This window comes from Protopterus annectens, chromosome 9.part0 (genome assembly GCF_019279795.1).
Source record: "Protopterus annectens isolate FY-2018-M chromosome 9.part0, PAN1.0, whole genome shotgun sequence".
Lineage (NCBI taxonomy): Eukaryota > Metazoa > Chordata > Ceratodontiformes > Protopteridae > Protopterus > Protopterus annectens.
Genome location: NC_056743.1, coordinates 1,236,909,493 through 1,236,927,801, shown reverse-complemented (window position 1 = coordinate 1,236,927,801; position 18,309 = coordinate 1,236,909,493). Strand labels below are relative to the sequence as shown.

Sequence of the window (18,309 nt, the reverse complement as noted above, 5' to 3'; positions counted from 1 at the left end):
GGAGCCTCAAGCAGGGCAGCAGTGTCAGGATCTGTCATTATGAGACATGCATGGTTGAAGGAACAACCTCTCCCTGATCATGTCAAATCCAAATTACTTGATGCACCATTGGATAAGGACCGCTTGTTTGGAGTAAAAGCAGAAGAGGTACTTAAAAAGATGGAAGACGAAGCAAAATCTATGGAAGCAGTAAAATATTTCCTTCAAGTACAACCTCCTAGGTTCAGCAGGAATTTTCCCTCAAAACACTGGTCCTTTCCTGCACCTAGCAGACAGGGGCAAGGTAAGCCCTGCAGGGACAGACCACCCAGACTCCTATCCCAGGGACAGCGGAGAACCAAACAGTGGACCGCTTCCACTCCAAAGGCAGGGAGTTCCAAGCCATCCCTTTATGGCAAAAACTCTCAATGACTCCCTCTTCCCCCCTCTGCCCTCTTTTTTCACTTGCCAAAAATTAGGAGGAAGGCTCTCCTTCTGCAAAGAGAAGTGACTTTCTTTAACAAAGGACCAGTGAGTCTTAAAGATAATTTCTCAGGGATACAAATTGTCCTTCAACGAATTCCCAATTCCAAGAGGGTACCCAAACTTGCCTCCAAATCAGTAGGCAGAGGCATTGCAACAAGTTCAGACTCTCATATCCCAAGGGGCAGTAGAACCTGTTCCCTCAGATCAGACAGACAAAGGCTTTTATTCCTGACTATTCCTTGTTCCCAGAAAAGAGGGCACTTGGCCCCCCATCCTGTATCTATCCATTCTGAACACTTTCCTGGTGGTCCCCAAATTCAAAATGCTAACTTTGCAGCAACTGCTGCCTATGCTGGCAAAAACTGCTTGGTTAGTTACCGTAGATCTAAAAGATGCCTACATCCACATCCCCATAAGGGAATCCTGCATGAAATTCCTTCGCTTTAGAACAGGCTCACAACACTTTCAGTTCTCTGCTGTACCCCTTGGCTTATCTACTGCTCCCAGGGTATTCATCAAATGCTTGGCCACAAGCCATAGCCTTTTGCAGACAGAAAAATGTACAAATTTACCCTTATCTGGACAACTGCCTCATTTAAGCAGATTGTAAAGAAAAGTTCCTCAAGGACCTCCTCTTTGTTAAAACCCTCCTGATCTCCTTAGAGAAGAAATCAAGGGAAACAGCCACCAGGAAGATCATTTTCTTGGGGGCATTGCTGGACACGGCATCCCAAATGGCCTTCCTATCCCCAGAAAAACAGAGCTTGCTGCCTCTATTTTACCCAGCTGGCTTCCAAAAGTTACCTCACTGCGAGGAAGTTCCTGCAAGCCTTGGGATACATGGCATATTGCATTATTCTAATTCCTCTGGCCATGCTTCACATGAGAAAACTTCAGTGGTACCTAAAGAACCTTTGGTGTCAGCGCACTCATCCTTTAGTGGCCTCTCTACCTCTGATCCCCTGTATAAGAGCTGAGTTTATCTGGTGGGCAGGGGCCTGTGCCCAGAACAAGGGTCTTCCCTTCACCTTCTGCCCACCTGGGAAGACCATTACCACTGACACCTCAGGCATAGTTTGGGGCGCTCACCTAGAAGACAGGTGCATCCAAGGTCTTCGGGATGCCCAGCACCATCCCTTACACATCAACCAGAAGGAAATGATGGCAGTACAAAAGACTCTGACATCCTTCAAACCCCATCTCAAGCCAGGGGTTCTCCTTATCAAGACAACACCACAGTATAACGTGGTACATCAACAAACAGGGAGGGACCCAATCTTACCCACTGAGCAGGCTAGCCATGAACCTCTGGCTGACAAGCCTCTTCCATGGGACTACACCTGATGGTACAATACCTACTAGGGATAAACAACCCCCCGGCAGACCATTTAAGCAGAAACCTTCTGGACCCCCATGAGTGTCAACTCCACAGAAAAATCTTTTTTTGCAAATCAGGCGTGGGGGACTCCGGAGGTGGATCACTTTGCTTCACATCCCAACCATCAGCTAAAAAAATTCTGTATCAGGGAGTGTCACCACCTAGCATGGAAGGTGGATGCCTTGACCTTCCCCTGGAACACCCTCTTTGTGTACACATTCCCTTCTCTGCCTCTTATCCCCAAGGTACTGATCAGAATAAGGGAGGAGAGACCAAAGGCTATCCTCATTGCTCCAGACTGGCTCAGACAACATTGGTACCCATTACTGTGCAGCCTGACCTTACAGCCTCCCAGGCAGCTTCCTCTGATCCCAGACCTCTTAACTCCAGGGGGAGGGGGTGGGATGCTGCATCCAGACTTGCAGACTCTCAAACTGTCAGCATGGCTAATTCTCTAAAGGCAGACAAGGGGTCCCTGTTAAGCAAACAGATCCTAGACATCATCATGGAGACCAGAAAGCCCAGCACCAGAAAATCTTATGCAGGCAAATGGAAATGATTCTGCTCCTGGAGCCATTCCAAAGGGGCCAATACCTCACAACCTTCCATCCCTCTTATCCTGGACTACCTAGCAGAGCTACTTAATAGTGACCTCTCCTTCTCTATCAAAATCAACACCTCAGCCATTTCAGCTCATTTTGATAAAGAGCAGCCCCCGTTTTCCCATCCCTTGATTAAACAATTCCTCAGAGGGGCTTCTAATATTAGACCTCCCAGAAGGCCACCCACTCCAGCGTGGGACCTGAATTATGTTTTGCAAAAACTAACTTTACCACCCTTCAAACCTGCTGCTTCAGCAGAACTAAGGTACCACTCCTGGAAGACTGTTTTTCTCCTAGCTATCACCTCAGCCAGAAGAGTTTCAGAGCTACAGGCTCTGATGGCCATTGAGCCCTTTATCATCTTCCATGCAGGCAGGGGTCTCCCTGAGGACCAATCCCTCCTTTATGCTAAAGGTGGTATCTGATGTAACTCTCAACCAGGCCATACATCTACCCACCTTCTTTCCTAATCCTCAAAACAAGGGGGAAAGAATTCTGCACTCATTAGACGTGCACAGACAGCTCAGATACTATCTGGGCCGTACTAAACCCTTCAGGAAAACAGACCAACTACTTGTCAGCTTTGCCCCAGGGACAGAGTGGAAGCCCATTTCCAAACAGACCATTTTCAGATGGGTATCACACTGTATCCATTTCTGCTACAGTTTACATGGGAACCCCCCCCCCAGGTTTATTCAAACTCATTCCACTAGGGCAGCCTCCACTTCCACACCATTCCTCAGAGGAGTTCTCACCAGACACGTCCTGGAAGCTGCCACCTGAACTTCTGTCTTTACCAAGCATTACCACCTACCTCTGTTTTCTAAGGCTAGGGCAGGGTTTGCCTCTGCAGGGCATGTGTACCCATTCCTAGGTCTCTTACTAATCCTACCACCCCTCTCCTCAGCTTTCGGAATCCTCTCACAGGGGATGACTGCATCAGTGAAACACGAAGAACATAGTACAGTTGTGTACACTTATATAAATGTAGATGTTCAAGTGTATTCACTGTTGCAGTCCTGGTTTCCCACACTCCTTCCCCTTTTATCTTCTTTCATTAGGGAAACATAAGTTTCTAACGGTGGCTTTTAGCCACCAGGAACACTTTACTATATTTACTTGGGCCTCTGACTGGTTAGGGCAAGAAAAACTGATGTTACGTCGGCTGCCTTCCTTTATAGCACTGACGACTGCCTTCCTTTATAGCACTGATGACCTGATGTCAGCCAGCAAGCGACAGCAGCCGACACAGAAAAACATTGACTCTGGTATTTGGGCTAGTCGAGGGTCCCCACAGCAGGGATAACCCACAGGTGATGACTGCATCAGTGAATACACTCTAACATCTACATTTATGGTAAGTGTACACAACTGTACTTTCTCTGACTTTGCTATTTTCTTCACTGTGGTGTGATCTTGGAGTTGGTTTATTTAAGGTGGTGGGGGCACAGCCCCCACTTTGCTGCCTGTACATTTTTTTTTTGGGTCAGCAAATTTTTTCCCTGGGAAAAAAATTTGCTGATCCGTTCCTTTGACATTTTGTTATTTTGCGCATTCAGGTTCGATAATAGATCGTTCGCTATTTCTAGCTTTCGATCACGAACCCAGTTTTCCCACGTCTCCTAATTGTAAGGAGCAGTTCTGGAAAATACTTGAAATACTGTACACAAACATGGAATTGAAATGTCAAAGAAATTTCAATACTGTTGCATACTGAAGTAAGTCCTCTGTACTGGTATGTGTTGGCTGATCAATCAGCATCCCTTGCTTTAATACTTTAAGAAGCCAGAGCACAACCAATAAAAGAAAAATACTTTGATTCTGACAAATTCTGCTTTTTCCATTATTTTAATATTTTGTAAAGGGTAAACGGCTTTCACAAAACTCTGTTTTTGTTGATATGTAAATTGTGGTTTTGTAGTTCATTTACATGCCCATACAACCCAGAGAAATCTTTAGTATTAATAATGTTAGGGAACAAGACTTTTGCAGCTTGTAATTAAAATGCTATGGAAAATATAAAGTTTAACAGTTCATACGTATAAAGAGTAAATGCTATTAGCTTAATTGGAAAGGTAGATAAAGGGTTTCAAAGATTTATTAGTTTTGTATAAGACAGTAAGGGACTATTGCAGATGTGCTATTTCAAAGTAGGCATGTACAAAAAAGAACAGTGTGCATACTGAGAAAAATTACTTCATTATCAATGCCGTTGCCTTGTGAGTTCCATTGTTTTATTTGAACATTTATATGAGCAGAAGGGAAGGGACTGGGCAAGAAACGCACTTTTCTAGAATTCCACAAGGAAAATGTGAGCATTTAAGTAGACCAGGTATGGTGAAGAGCCTATTGATTGAGATCCTGAACAGAATATATACCCTTGTATTTTTTTTCTGCACTACTTGGCAATATATGTGTCAATGTAGAACAGTGGATGAGGACAATATATTGAGCAGTTCAACACTTAAAAACTTCCGTTTTAATTTTATCTAGAGACAGTGTATATTCTTATGTAGCCTAACTCACCAACTGTAATGCAGTATTGCATTCTGGACTGTGCATAGTTCATGTTTACAACATTTATGCACCTCCAAATAGCTACATTACAGACATCTCACTTGAGCTCTGTAATGTCTACTGACAAAATAACTTTATATGTGTATTAAACGTTGACAAAGCAAGCAACACTAAAATAAAAACTGTATAAAACTTGCTCACTGAGCAATCAAACTGAAAATTAACAAAATTCCTGAGTTTAGCAATTTTACATTTGCCCATACAATCTTTTAAAAACCTACTAGGCCCATGACAACTGATTGCCAAACATATGTGATGATTAAAAAATAAGTTTCATTCCAGATCCTACTCACACAGACGGACAACTGTCATAAAGGTGCTTGGCCATCTGCAATCACTGTGCCATAAATTGCTATGTCTGCCAGTAGAGCCACACAGGTGTGGTAGAAAATGCAGCATATGGAACTATTCCTAACAGAAACAGGGGTCCATTGCTTTATTTTATTAAACAAAAACACTATTCCCCTTAGAGTCACAGTAAAAATAAATAATTACAAGACATAGGACATTCGTGAATGCACAATCAGCGTTCACATTGTACTCCACCGTAAAAACAGCACCACTGAAATACAAAAAATTATAACCAATATATATATATATATATATATATATATATATATATATATATATATATATATTTGTATGGGTAACAAATACTGTAGTGGAGGAACATACCTGTATCAAGTTTGGATAAGAAGTTCAGTGACGATCTGGCAAACGGAGTACTCCTGCACATAAGTAGATACATCCAATTAGGCAAACACGGTAATTCTTCACATAAACAAATGCTTCCAGCAACTACTTGGAGTGCAATCATTCCAAGAGAAACTCTGCATCAGCGTTTTATTGGTTGCAGAGACGATCTGATGAATAAATAATTAGTTGGAGGTGTTTCCTGGACAAAACAAGTCAAAGGGGGTGGCTCTAGCAGCAGCAATGGCAGAAAAAGTCAAAATAGGAAGGGTGTTATTACTAGGCACTTCCAGCGCCTATTTACTTTATACAGCTCCATGAGACTGTTTTATAGTTGAAGATGGCTAGCAGTAACAGAGCAGAAGAATCGGGGGACCCTAGAAACAGTCAAAGTCAGGAATTTCATTGCCAGCTAGAAGTTGGGGGTGTCCAACCTTTTGGCTTGCTGGGGCCGCATATAAAATATATCATATAGATAACTCTTTTGTTGCTCCGGAAGGCCACAGTCGATCTCCTTGGCTGTACTGCAGATGCATTTGAACAATGAATAAATGTAATAAATGCCTAATATTTCCCTTAAAATTCTAATTCTCATTCTAATTCTCTAATCTAACAGTTAACTCTAACATCTTAGTTAATATATCTATCTATACATATATATATATATTTTACAAATAAACGGATATCCACTACAGCACTAGCATTTCTCACTGGGAAAACCGTTCCAGCAGTCCAGCTACGTAAAATGTCAACATCAGCAGTCCTACAATACTATAATCCACAAAAATAAGCCAACAAATTTGTAGTAAAGTAAAGAATTCACATTACTGACTTAATAAAACAATTCTGAATAAGCTACAAGAGAGTCTCACCCAAACAAATAATTGGTGCCAGAAACATGGCCTCAAGTTAAATGCCAAAAAATGCATCATCATCCCCTTTGAAGAAAGTGATGTCCCCACAAAGTATCACATTAATAACAATGTTGTAAGCATGCAATAAGATGTATGGTACTTGAGCTCCCAGGTTGATAGAAACCTGACTTTTGACCACCACGTTGTCTCCGTTGTAAGGAAAGATTTTTACATGGCCCAGTTCATTAGTAGGGGTATCTCATCCAGGGACAAAGAGGTCATAACATCCCTGTATTCTTCCTTTACAAGAGCCATTATTGAGTGCATTGCCCCTTTTGACATGTGCCTCAGCAAAACACCCTGCCAAAAGAAAGACTACAACCATTTCTGCCAAAAAAGGTCAAAGGACTAAGTTCACTTAGTTATCTAAACAGACTAAAAAGCTTCTTGCTTTCCTCTCTCCCTCACTGGCCCCTATAAATTTCATCACTGGCTTGCTTTCCAGGCTAAGAAAGATCTTGCCTTAAGAGACTTCCTCTACCTCAGAAATACTGGTTACACTTAAAATGCACACTACAAAGACCACAGCCTTCACTGCAACATAAACAAGCCACTTTTTATGGACAGGTTCTTGACACAAAAACCCTCAATGTCTTTAAAAAGCTCCTCTCATTATCAAACAATGTAGTTCAGCAACATGATGGCTGGATGGATAGTCATAAATGTAGTCCTTGGGTAAGTAGCATAGCCTTCATCAAACCAGATGGAAAATCCACATACTAACCTTTCCCAGCTGGATGGCTAAGATCTAATATCGGTTACTCAAGTCTAGTTGCCCAAGAAGAAGGGCATGTTTAACTAAGAATTCCATTTGCAAAATTATATTCAGTATACATATTAAATCTCTCTCTCTTACACACACACACAAAAAGAAGCCCCTACTTGTAAAATAGGCAACCTCAGTAATCACATGATATCCACTCACTGAATGAAATTGTCTGGAAGTCAAAATATCTGGAAAAAAAATCATAATAGAGATAGATTCATCCATGTAATTTCCCACCACCAATAAATCAACAAACAGCTGCTCGGCAAAAAGTAAATCAATAAGAAAACCATAAACTGTAATGCTACATACTGGTGTAAACATATAACTTGTGTCAATCCCCAGGTTAATCCATACCAAAAGATTGTTTCAGAGCTTCAGCTATGTACAAACAGCTTTCTCCTAAAAACTTAACTCATTGATATTTGCCTTGCTGTAATTATAACTGTAAAAAAAAAAATGTTTTTAACTAAATTTATTCTGTACCGCAATGATTCTCACTGTTACCAGATGTAATCTCTGCCATATTGTATGAGTACTACATCCATAATTTGCTCTCTCTCTCTCTCATGTATTATATTGTTTTGTGTTATTTTTGGAGCTTTTCTCCCCGGGCCTCTGCTGAAAATGGACCTGTGCCCAGTCTGACTTTCCCGGTAAACAAATGTAAAATAAAATAAATAAAAATAAACTTCCCTCCAATCTAAAGCCATTTGACATTCAGACATTTTAATTTGTGCAGAAGTTACTTACAGACTGACAGTTTACTGAACTGTAATGCTGACCTTCCCTTTAGAAAAAAACAAATTCCCAGACTTTGTCAATAGCCCAAAGTGTAGAGAGGATTATTTATTTATTTTTGAAAAACATCTTTAAAACTGTTAAATTGATTACACACCCAGAAACACAGAAAAGTTATTGTGATTATGTAAACCACAGACTGCTGCAAGAAATCAAAGTCACATTAGCACTCTATGCTTATGTCCGAACAGATGAATCATACCTGTCAATTCCAAAAGAAGTAAAGTAGCTTAATAAGAAGGTTATTTGCAAGGTTGCATGGCAGTTTATATTGGAAATAAGCAGAGATATTAAAAAGGCTGTGTTTTTCATAATTATTCCGAAAAGTCTTCCAAGGTAAATACAACTTCTGATTTAGTATAGAACCATACCTCTCAACCTTAGAGCAAGAAATCTGGACAAAGCGAAAAATAATAATGGGACACAGGCCCAAAAATAGTTATGCATCACAGACACCATTGAAACAACTGTAGCTGCAAACATTATACATCACTTATAATCTTTCTATCCCATTATTGTCAGTTAAACATTATATGGCTCATTCAGTCCTGCCTTCTTTTGCGTCAAAGAAAACTATGCTTTGAAATGACAAATGCATTAAAATAATACATAAAACACATTGCATCAACATCCTGCAACTTCCTACCTGCAAGCAACCACAGAGCTTTCACTGAAACTAGGGCTGCTTGTTTCCCCAGAATGACAGCTATCCCTAATTAAGTCTAATGGTATACAATCTACCAGTATCTGGACTACCTGAAATAAATTAAATTATGGCCTGTAAATTGAAAGTACACTTTGTTTAACTAAACTATATTTCTAAGCCCACTTACTACATTTTTTCAGTAACATCCCAATATCCATTTCCAGGTCACTTTACAAGACATTGGCAGTGGTAGACTTGGCATCCTTCAGAACCCCACAGGCCCACACTAATACATTGTCCATTAAATGTAAATATCCATCCACTGTAAATGGCAAGAAGCTATGTCTTAAAAAATCTACTTCTGGCATACGTACCCAAGTATTAGGTTTTGAAACAAAGAAACATATTCTCCGCAGTCCGTAAGTCTCTGTTTTTAATAATCATCTACTGTTGCAGCACTCCCAACACATAAGCACACACATATACACACTAAAATCCCAAACATTTAAAAAAATGACATTGTGCCCACTTGATTTGCCAGTATTGATGATCCACCAAAGCTAAGCTTATTGTTGTTCAATCTACCACTGCTTAGAACCCACCAATGAGAAAACAGTACTAGGTGCTTTTTTGTTTGTCTGAAAAAACAATAAACTTTGTATGCTTCAGTCCCACATAGTCAGTCCACTACTGACCCATTAACCTAGGCTGCTGTCTCATTCTTACTCCCTGGAACTGCATTACCTTAGACGACTACTTTATTTTCCTAAGCAAAAGACAAAAATTGGAAGATAAGGCAAAAATCCAGACATTCTTTGAAAATCCATACAGTTAAGAGGTATGAGTTCATGTTCAATACAACACTCTCCCTGTCAGGAAAGCCGCAATTTAATGAAACTGTACTCAATGTGTGATATATTTGTGAGTTAACTTGTTTGTGTTCAGTAGGTAGAATGATCATTGTTAGCCTCTTTGTGCATGCGTCTCTCTCTCTCTCATGCACACACACACACACACTCCTTCTACTTTCACACATGCAATTCTGCTTTCATGCATGCACTCACTCATTCCGTACTTGCCTATTAACACGGGTAATTGCTGTCCCTTTCAAAGGGAACAACGGCAAATCCATACAGGAGTCCCTCTTCAGTGAGAACACACGCACGCACACACACACACATATATACACACACACACACACACATATATACACACACACACACACACACACACATATATATATACACACACATATATACACACACACACATATATACACACACACACACACACACACACACACACACACACACACACACACACACACACTGATTGTTCAGCGCAAAATAATGGCGTAAACACACTGACCCTTTTTTGGCTCAAAAACAAAGCTAGAAGGTGCTTTGGCACATGCGCACACCGACATTATTGTTACAGGTCATGGGAGCGAAAAACACAAAGCAAAAAAAAAGTGTTTTGGGACATGCGTACATCGATGTTGCAGTTAGAGGTTGAGGGCCGCATGGAAGAGCTCTGAGGGCCGCATGCGGCCCGCAGGTTGGACACGTCTAAGCTAGACTGTAATGAAGGCAGGCATTAGAACAGTAGGGGAGAAAAAGCTTTTTAGATTGAGCAGTTACAGTAAGCAGCACATAGTGGTCCTTTAATCTGGGTTCTTGGCTGCTCCTTCATTAAAAGTCTTAACATCTGCTCTGCAGTAGGCTAGTCTTTTTCTTTTTTAATGTTTTTATTTGGTTTTTAAAACCGTAAAAAATCAGTTATAAAACAAACAACTATTTACATAGGTCCACAGCTGATCAATACGTCGAAGTTGTACATCAACAATCTTTTTTTCTTAAGGATCATAGTGAACACTGAAAGACTCAGCTGTTCATATTTATAGGTTATACTGCAGACTTGATCAGATACAGAGCTCATTTAACTAGAAAAAATAATCCTGCCTCTCCATCACTTAGTCTCACAGATCAGGTCAGATGCAGTCTGCCATAGCCTATATGTACTTAAGAACTATGGAGTTAGCATCAGCAATAGCAGTGATACCCTTCACAGAATATTACATGTGCATATTGCAGTGGACACTGCAAGTCAGAGTCTGCAATTTTCATCTAACATGGTAGTTGGCACATATCTACTGTAACACAAGGCAACCCATTTCAGATTCCCATCTCAGTAGTGACCGTTGCTATGACACCTGCACCCTAGGGTGGGGTGGCATCATTATGGGCAGACTATCCAAAGCATCCGGTCACATACAGAGGCCAGCTTACACATGATATGAGGGTAGTCCTCTTTGTACTCCAAAACTTTCCAGAATATCCTGTCCCAGGATGTGATACCATTCCATTCCATTCCAACAATGTAGCAGAGGGCTGGCATATTGGCAAGCAAGGGAGGAGTTGTCCCTGTCCTTTATGACAGCAAGTTGTGAGAATTTGGGAATGGGCTGTATCAGCCAGCTACGTTTTGCAGCAAGCCACATTCCATAAGAAGCTATTTTAGTAATAGACAGGCTGAATTGCTTCCTGCTGATGCCATACGAGAGATCCCTCATACCCTTTGTAGCACAGACGGTTATTCAGTCGCCAGAAAGAGCCATGCTGCAGTCTTCTTGCATTCCCAATTGTCACAGAATGCAGCTACTTCTCTTCTTTCATTTTTGTTTTGATGGCAAAAAGTTTGGTTCCTCTTACTTCTCTGTCACTCTTGATGTAACCTGTACCCCTGTGGACCTTCATAATGCTAGCTGCCATTTTAAGTATAGCCAGTGTCCCTTTATGTGCTGTAAATAACCTGTCCCATTTGGTTATAGATTAGCCTTACCCATCCCATGGTCGATGATACATTACCCCTAATGAGAATAAATGGGAGCATACCATAGATAATTTGACTGGACCAGTGCATGGCATAAAGCATTTTGTCCATTTAATAGTACAAGGGGGGCAGTCCTAGGGAAAATGTTCTGTTTCCCATTCATAGAGCCAAGTTGTGCTTGAAAAAAAGGACAAAGATGAGCGTTGTCTTATGTGGATGGAGAGTCTGCTCCACAGGAGCAATGTCCTCTTCACGGTATATCTCTCCTTTCAAGCCATTTGTTTAATTTTGCAGAAGAGGCTTATTTCCCTAGACCAAGTATTTCTGATTCCATTTAACTAGCTGATGTGCAGTAAATCCGTTAGTAATGGGTTGGAGGATGCCTTGTATGCCAGACACAGGTCACCTTTTAGTCCGTAGCATACCGGGTATAGTGACAGATCTTCGGTCCAAGTAGGACATAGGCTTTGTATCCTTTTAGTAAGGTACTGGCTTTCCTGTTTCTGTGTGTGTCTGGACAGGTGCATGCCAAAGAGGGCATTATATTCAGTGATAGTCCTAATGAGGACTGAGTAAAGAATAACATTGCTAGATCTAGAAGTGGTGCCTTTGTTTATAAGCTGTGCAACACACAGGACTTTCTAACAACAATAGAGACATGTTGGCCAAAAGATAAGTCGCTGTCCACGTAAGTTCCCAAATTATGAGCTAAGTTAACTTTTACAGGCTTATTGTCAATGTGGTAGTTCCCTGGGCAAGATCATTTCACAAAGGATGCCATAATGGATTTTTTTGGCATTTAGTTTCAGTCCATGATTTTCACACTAGTTATTTAATGGAGACAAACCTTACTGCAGCAAGGCCAAATAATCTGGGGATTCAGTGACTGCTTTTAACTTATAGTCATCTGCAAACGTGGTCAGTCACATCCCTTTGATATTTTCTTTTACTTCAGAAAAATAGATGCCTAACAGCAGAGGTCCCAGCATGGAACCCTGGGGGTCTGCACTGGTGACTTGTCTCTTTGTGGAGGTAACTTCCCCTGTTTTGATTATCTGTGAGCCATTTGGCAATCGAGTGTGTGGCATAAGGGTTTATTCCCAGCTTATTTGGCTTTTCTACTATGACTGAGTGGGGTATTGTGTCAGAAACTTTTGCCAGGTCGAGGTATGCATTGAGTACCATTTTGCCTTTATCCATTGCTTTGGTAACCTTTAAAAAAAAAAATTCACCAGGTTGATTAAGCATGACCTGACCTTGATGAATACAGACTGAGACAAATCATGTGTTTGAAGGTTCCCTATGTCCTGAATCATAAATTCCATACGTCTTTCCATGGCTTTGCAGATGAGACTGGTCAGACTTATGGATCTGTAATTGCCTTGGTCTGTGGAAGGACATCCCTTATGCAGGGGAATGATTGTAGCCGTTCTGCATTCACTTTGTACAAAATCTCTGTAGAGGCTGAGATTGTACAGTGTTGTCAGGAGAATGGCTAAATCGTGCTTCATGCTATTTAGGATGCATCCAGGAATATTGTCAGGAGCCACTGATATGCAGTATTCATAGCTTTTGATAGCACTTATAGGACTTTGTCTTGTGTGATAGCCAGAGGTGAGACAGTTTCAGGTATATCTTGAGGGACAGACAGAGAGGGGATAAAGTTGGAGCTAAATTTATCAGCAAATAGGTTCGGTGTATCTTCAGCTTCAGTGTAGGTAATGTCATTCACAATGAGCTTGGTGTATTGCTACTTTGTGCTAATGAGATTATGAACTTAAATAAAAAAATGCCTTGTGATTTTCTTTGGTTTGACTATCTGTTTCAGCCTCAAACTTGGCTTTGGTGGATTTTATTAAGCTCCTGAGTTGTTTATTTTGTTGACAAGAGCTGTAACATTCTGGGAATTACTCTTCTTTTGGTCAAAATTCTTTTTTTTTTTTTTTTTTTTAATTCCTGTTGATATTGAGATTTCACTATGTGTTTTTGTTTCTGTGGTGCATCCCGCATGTCTTTTTGTGGGGTACAGCTGCATCTATGCAGTTGTTTTCATTCTGGTATACTGTGTAGATTTCTGCGTATTCAATGGAGTTAGCTGGGCTTGGTGGGGATTTTAAGCTTGCCAGTAGGAGTAGGTAGTTTGCCTTAAATAAATTTCTAAAGGTACTGTGGGTGGAAAGGATCTTTGGTCTCAGTTTTATTTCGGAGGAGACTGCGTTATGGCTGGACTTAAGTAACGAAGATATGCACAGGATGGTGCAAGATGCTTCTATATTGGTAAGGACAAGATCCAAGATGTTATTCCCCATAATGGGTACTCTAATTGTTCCAGGGCATGTGTATTGACAAAGTCCATGAATCTCTATGCTTGTGCACTGGAGGTGGTGTAGGTTTCCCAGTCTATAGTTGAAAAGTTTAGATCACGTACGAAAATGGTATTGAGTTTAATATTGAGTGGTTCTAGTTCCTGTAGACAGATGTTGCGGCTTTCTTTTGTCATAGAAGGAGTTCTGTAGCTAGCTAATATATGGTACGGGACCTTTGTGATGGTTATTTGGACATGAAGAAGCTCTAGTGTATCATGCTGGTTTACCAGCCTTGATGCGAGTCAGATGTCGATTGATACACCTCCACCTTTTTTCCCCTCCTGCGCAGCAGTTTGTCTAAACATGTGGCAGGTGGTGTAGCACTGCACAGCCAGAGTACTCTCCACTATTTTAAACCATGTCTCAGTCACTACACAGATGTTTGTGTCTTCCAGAGTGAAAAGGGCTTGTAGGGAGTGGAGTTTCTTATTCAGGCTCCTAGCATTGATCAGTACCACCTTTATATTTGCCTTTGCTTGTTTCATTATGTTGGTAGGTTTATCAGTTGTCTCCTAAAAAGACACTGTGGGGGTGGAGAATGTCTTTGCCAGTAATTAAACTCTAGAGGGAACAAATGCAGGCCATCCCTGGCAGATCATCGTGGTCTGTTAATATCCACCCAGACTGGCAAATATTGGACGCCCTTTGGCTTAGTTTTGGTGTCATTCAGTTGTTAAAGTCAATAATTTATTGCTCATATCGCAGCATCATCCTTGAAGAAGGTAGAATGTTTCCCAGTGTAGTCTCATATCTGCCTTGGATACATAGTCTGAGGGCTCCATCATGTCTCTCTTCATATAATCTAGGGAGATATACCTCAAGTCATTGATACTGGCATGAACTGTGACAGAGTCGTACTAGTACTTGTTCAAGGACTTGAGTGCATGCATGATATGACAGATCCTGACAAAGACCAGCAGTTAACCTTCACTCTTTCCTTGCTCAGCCTGGTAAGAGGCACATCTGTACATCTTGCAATGGAGTCACCCATAACAAGATTGTTTGGTGGAGTCAATGTCTGCATCTTCTGAGGGGGGGGGGGTGTGAAGCTGCTGATACCCTCCCTTAGGAGGTCAGCTTTTGAGAAGTTTTTATTTAGCTTGATTACGGCTGGGGGGGGGGGGGGGGGATAGAAACTTTGAATGAGACAATCTGATGATCTGATCTCACCAGGGAGGAACGTACTGTGGGAGTGGTGCAGCAGTCGCCCATGTTGGTGAGAACCAAGTCTAAAATGTATGCTCCCATGTACGAAGCCACCCAGAATTTTCAACAGATGTGTTTAACAAGTTTCTTCTTTATTTCAGGGTATAATCTGGAAGTTCCTTGCACTTAAGTAAAGTTGTGTGCCTACCATAACAATGGGTCTGGATGAGCAGACCCATCCTTATTAGAATACCTTTTCTCCGTTGTCCTTGCTAATTCTATTCAAAGATTTATTTCTACTTTTGTCTGCATTGTATAGCTTACTAGAGGTCAGGAGAAGGACCCAGACATTGCATTGTAAATAAAAAGGAAAAGTATAGTAGTGTTGGAATATTTTTAAGATGCTTAATCGTTCTGACACCTGTCAGCATTAGTCCTTTTGTTAAGAAAGAATTGGCCAGCTCATTCAGCACCATCTCTGTGATAAGTATATAAGTTTTATTTGTAGTAACTACCCAGAACTTTTTTTTTTTTTAAATTACACATTGCATCTGTCAGCTTTGTATCTAGTGAATACTTAACAAATGCTTTTAGAATACTGCTGTTGGTAAAACTAACCAGAGTTGTTATTGAGCTGTTAGTGTGTTGGCACCTTTGCCTGTGAAAAATGGTGATAGCTGTTCATTGTTTGTATTTGGCACTTGTCAACTGTGAGTTCTGAATCTAGTGAAAGTTTTTAGAATGATACTTGAAAAAAACCTGACTGGAATTATAGAACATTTGTTTGGTCTGTGCTGCTTTTTTTCGGGGGGGGGGGGGGGGTTCTTGGGGCTGGGCAGTTGTAGCAGTGTGAGGCTCACAAAGTAGTGTCTATTCTTTGTGATACACAGGTGCTCGTTCATTGGCCACAGCTGTGAGGGTCCCATGTCCTTCAGAGAAAGAACCTGATACTAATGAAAATGAAGTTGTCAGTCCAAATTTTTTCAATCGCAATCCCCATAATTTGGAGCGCATGGCACTAGCAGTTAAAGACCGTGGTTGGACGACTCAGTGGCCCTCTAGGCTGTATTGGCATAGGTAAGAGTCTTTTTATTAATATCCTTCCTGTTGAAACTCTGTGCACTTCTCTGGAAAATATAAAGGCGAACATTCTATATGCTACTTTTATTAAATAGGTTTTCCAGTTTTTGTGAAGCTGCATCAGAAAAAGGAAATCCCTACCATAGAAATGTTATGTGCGAGAAGGAGAGGAAGATTTTGATGCCTCTGTTGCACCTTTTGTGTTTGTTAGAGATGTTCTTTGTGCATAAAAACATGGAAGTCTGTCATGTATCCTGAGAATGTGAAGCAATATTGGTTAACATCAGAGGAAAACGTTTACTCCCTAAATGTAAAGGGCACTCCAGTCTGATCTGGAAAGGCGACTTTAAGCTAAAAAGTATAAGTTTATTAGTGCATGGGATGCACCATACTGTAGCTGGAAATACAACTAAAATTTAACTTTTCTTTGTTTCTGCTTTTGGAATTCCAAGATGGCTGCACACTTTTAAACAGCTTAACTTCAGTTCTCCCAGTATAAAACAGAAACTGAGAAATAACAGCTGGTGATATTGTCAGCTTGAGTAAACTTCAGTTACTGGTTATAAAGTACACTCCCTGGATGCCAGCAAAGAAGAAATTAAGAGAACCTAAAAAAATCGACTATAAAAGTTGAAGAGAAAACCCTGATTAAGGAAGAATCATGTGGCTGTTTAACAAAAAGCAGTTCAAGCTCCAGCTTTGGTGCAGGGCATGGCTTCATGTAAGCTAGAGGAAAAAATAAGACAAATGTCCTCAAATCTGATTAAAAGACACCCAGACTGAGTATTTCACCTGAAATAACAAAAGGCTGGGAAAAAATTAAATACGTTTTAGAGATAATCAGATGAGTTGATAAAACTCCAGAATTCAGAACTAAAGTGAAGAAAAGGCTGGCTGAATATGATACTGCTCAAGAAGAGATGCTTCAAAAAAATTGTAGAATTAGAAGACAGCATGTAGGGAAAATCTGAGATTTTCTGCTGTACCAGAGAAACTAGAAGGAGCAGACTGTGTTAATTTTATGTAGTCACAAATAAGTAACTGGACTGCTATTCCACTTTAGGAACTGTTCATTGAAAAGGCACACCATATGAATGCTTCAAATTTGGCCGTGAGAAAGCAGCCTCAACCTTTATTAGTAAAGATGCAAACCTACCTGTGGAAGGGCACAGTATTAAAAGTTGGAGACAGTAAAGTGTTGTTTGAAAATGATTATTCAGTGTACACCAGGCAGAAAAGAAACACATTTATTCCAGTAATCCGTGACTGTCGAGAGGCAGGTGTGATATTCAAGTTGCCATATCCAGCTGTCTTCAGAATTATTTGTTTCCTAGCGTATCATAGTCCTTTCCTGATGCAAAACAGGCAAAGGAGGAAATGCAAATTTTGTCCAACAAAAAGTGAGCCAAAAAGCAGAAGAGAACTCTGCTTCTCATTCTTCTGATAATAAAGCACACTGAGAGACTTTTTCCACCAAAGAGGTTCAGTGCCCAAACCACCAATAACACAAAAAAGAACAGCCCATGAAAAGAAGGGATCAAAATTCATTTAAAACTGATTTATACCACAAATTAATAGCACATAAACACCCCACACAAATATGTTTTCGTCTCTCGTAAACAAAGACTTTGTCAGATGTAAAAACCACAACACCCACACCCAGTAACTTCCATTTATACCCTAATTAATGAAAAACCACCAATAAAAACTTCCATTTAGCTTAACAGACTTGTGAATTAAAACATCCATTCAGCCAGACACAATATCCTAAAAATGTTTTTGAATATATTTATGCTCATAACTTTTATTTCTGCCAGTATACCGAAGTACACTGGTATATGAGCTGATTAAAAATTGCTTTTTTTATGCTCTTCAAAAATTAATTAAAATGTTAAAACAACCACTCTGTTGTTCATTAGGTGCCATCGGATGGATCTAATGAAGTGGCGATACTATGGATGGAAGCAGGTTGGAACCCAGTTTAACGCCAATGCAATGTGAAAACTATGAAAATATAGACCTTAGCACATGATTGTTTAAAAT

The 18,309-nt window shown here is 40.4% G+C and overlaps 1 protein-coding gene across 1 annotated transcript in view; it reads left to right on the top strand.

Annotated features, from left to right (window-relative positions):
- Window positions 1-18,309, top strand: part of MRPL18 (mitochondrial ribosomal protein L18) — a 328,994-nt gene that overhangs the window by 117,040 nt on the left and 193,645 nt on the right. The window contains exon 2 of the mRNA XM_044084164.1: window positions 16,077-16,263. Within this exon, the coding sequence (XP_043940099.1) occupies window positions 16,077-16,263 (187 nt within the window). The remainder of the gene's footprint in view (window positions 1-16,076; window positions 16,264-18,309) is intronic.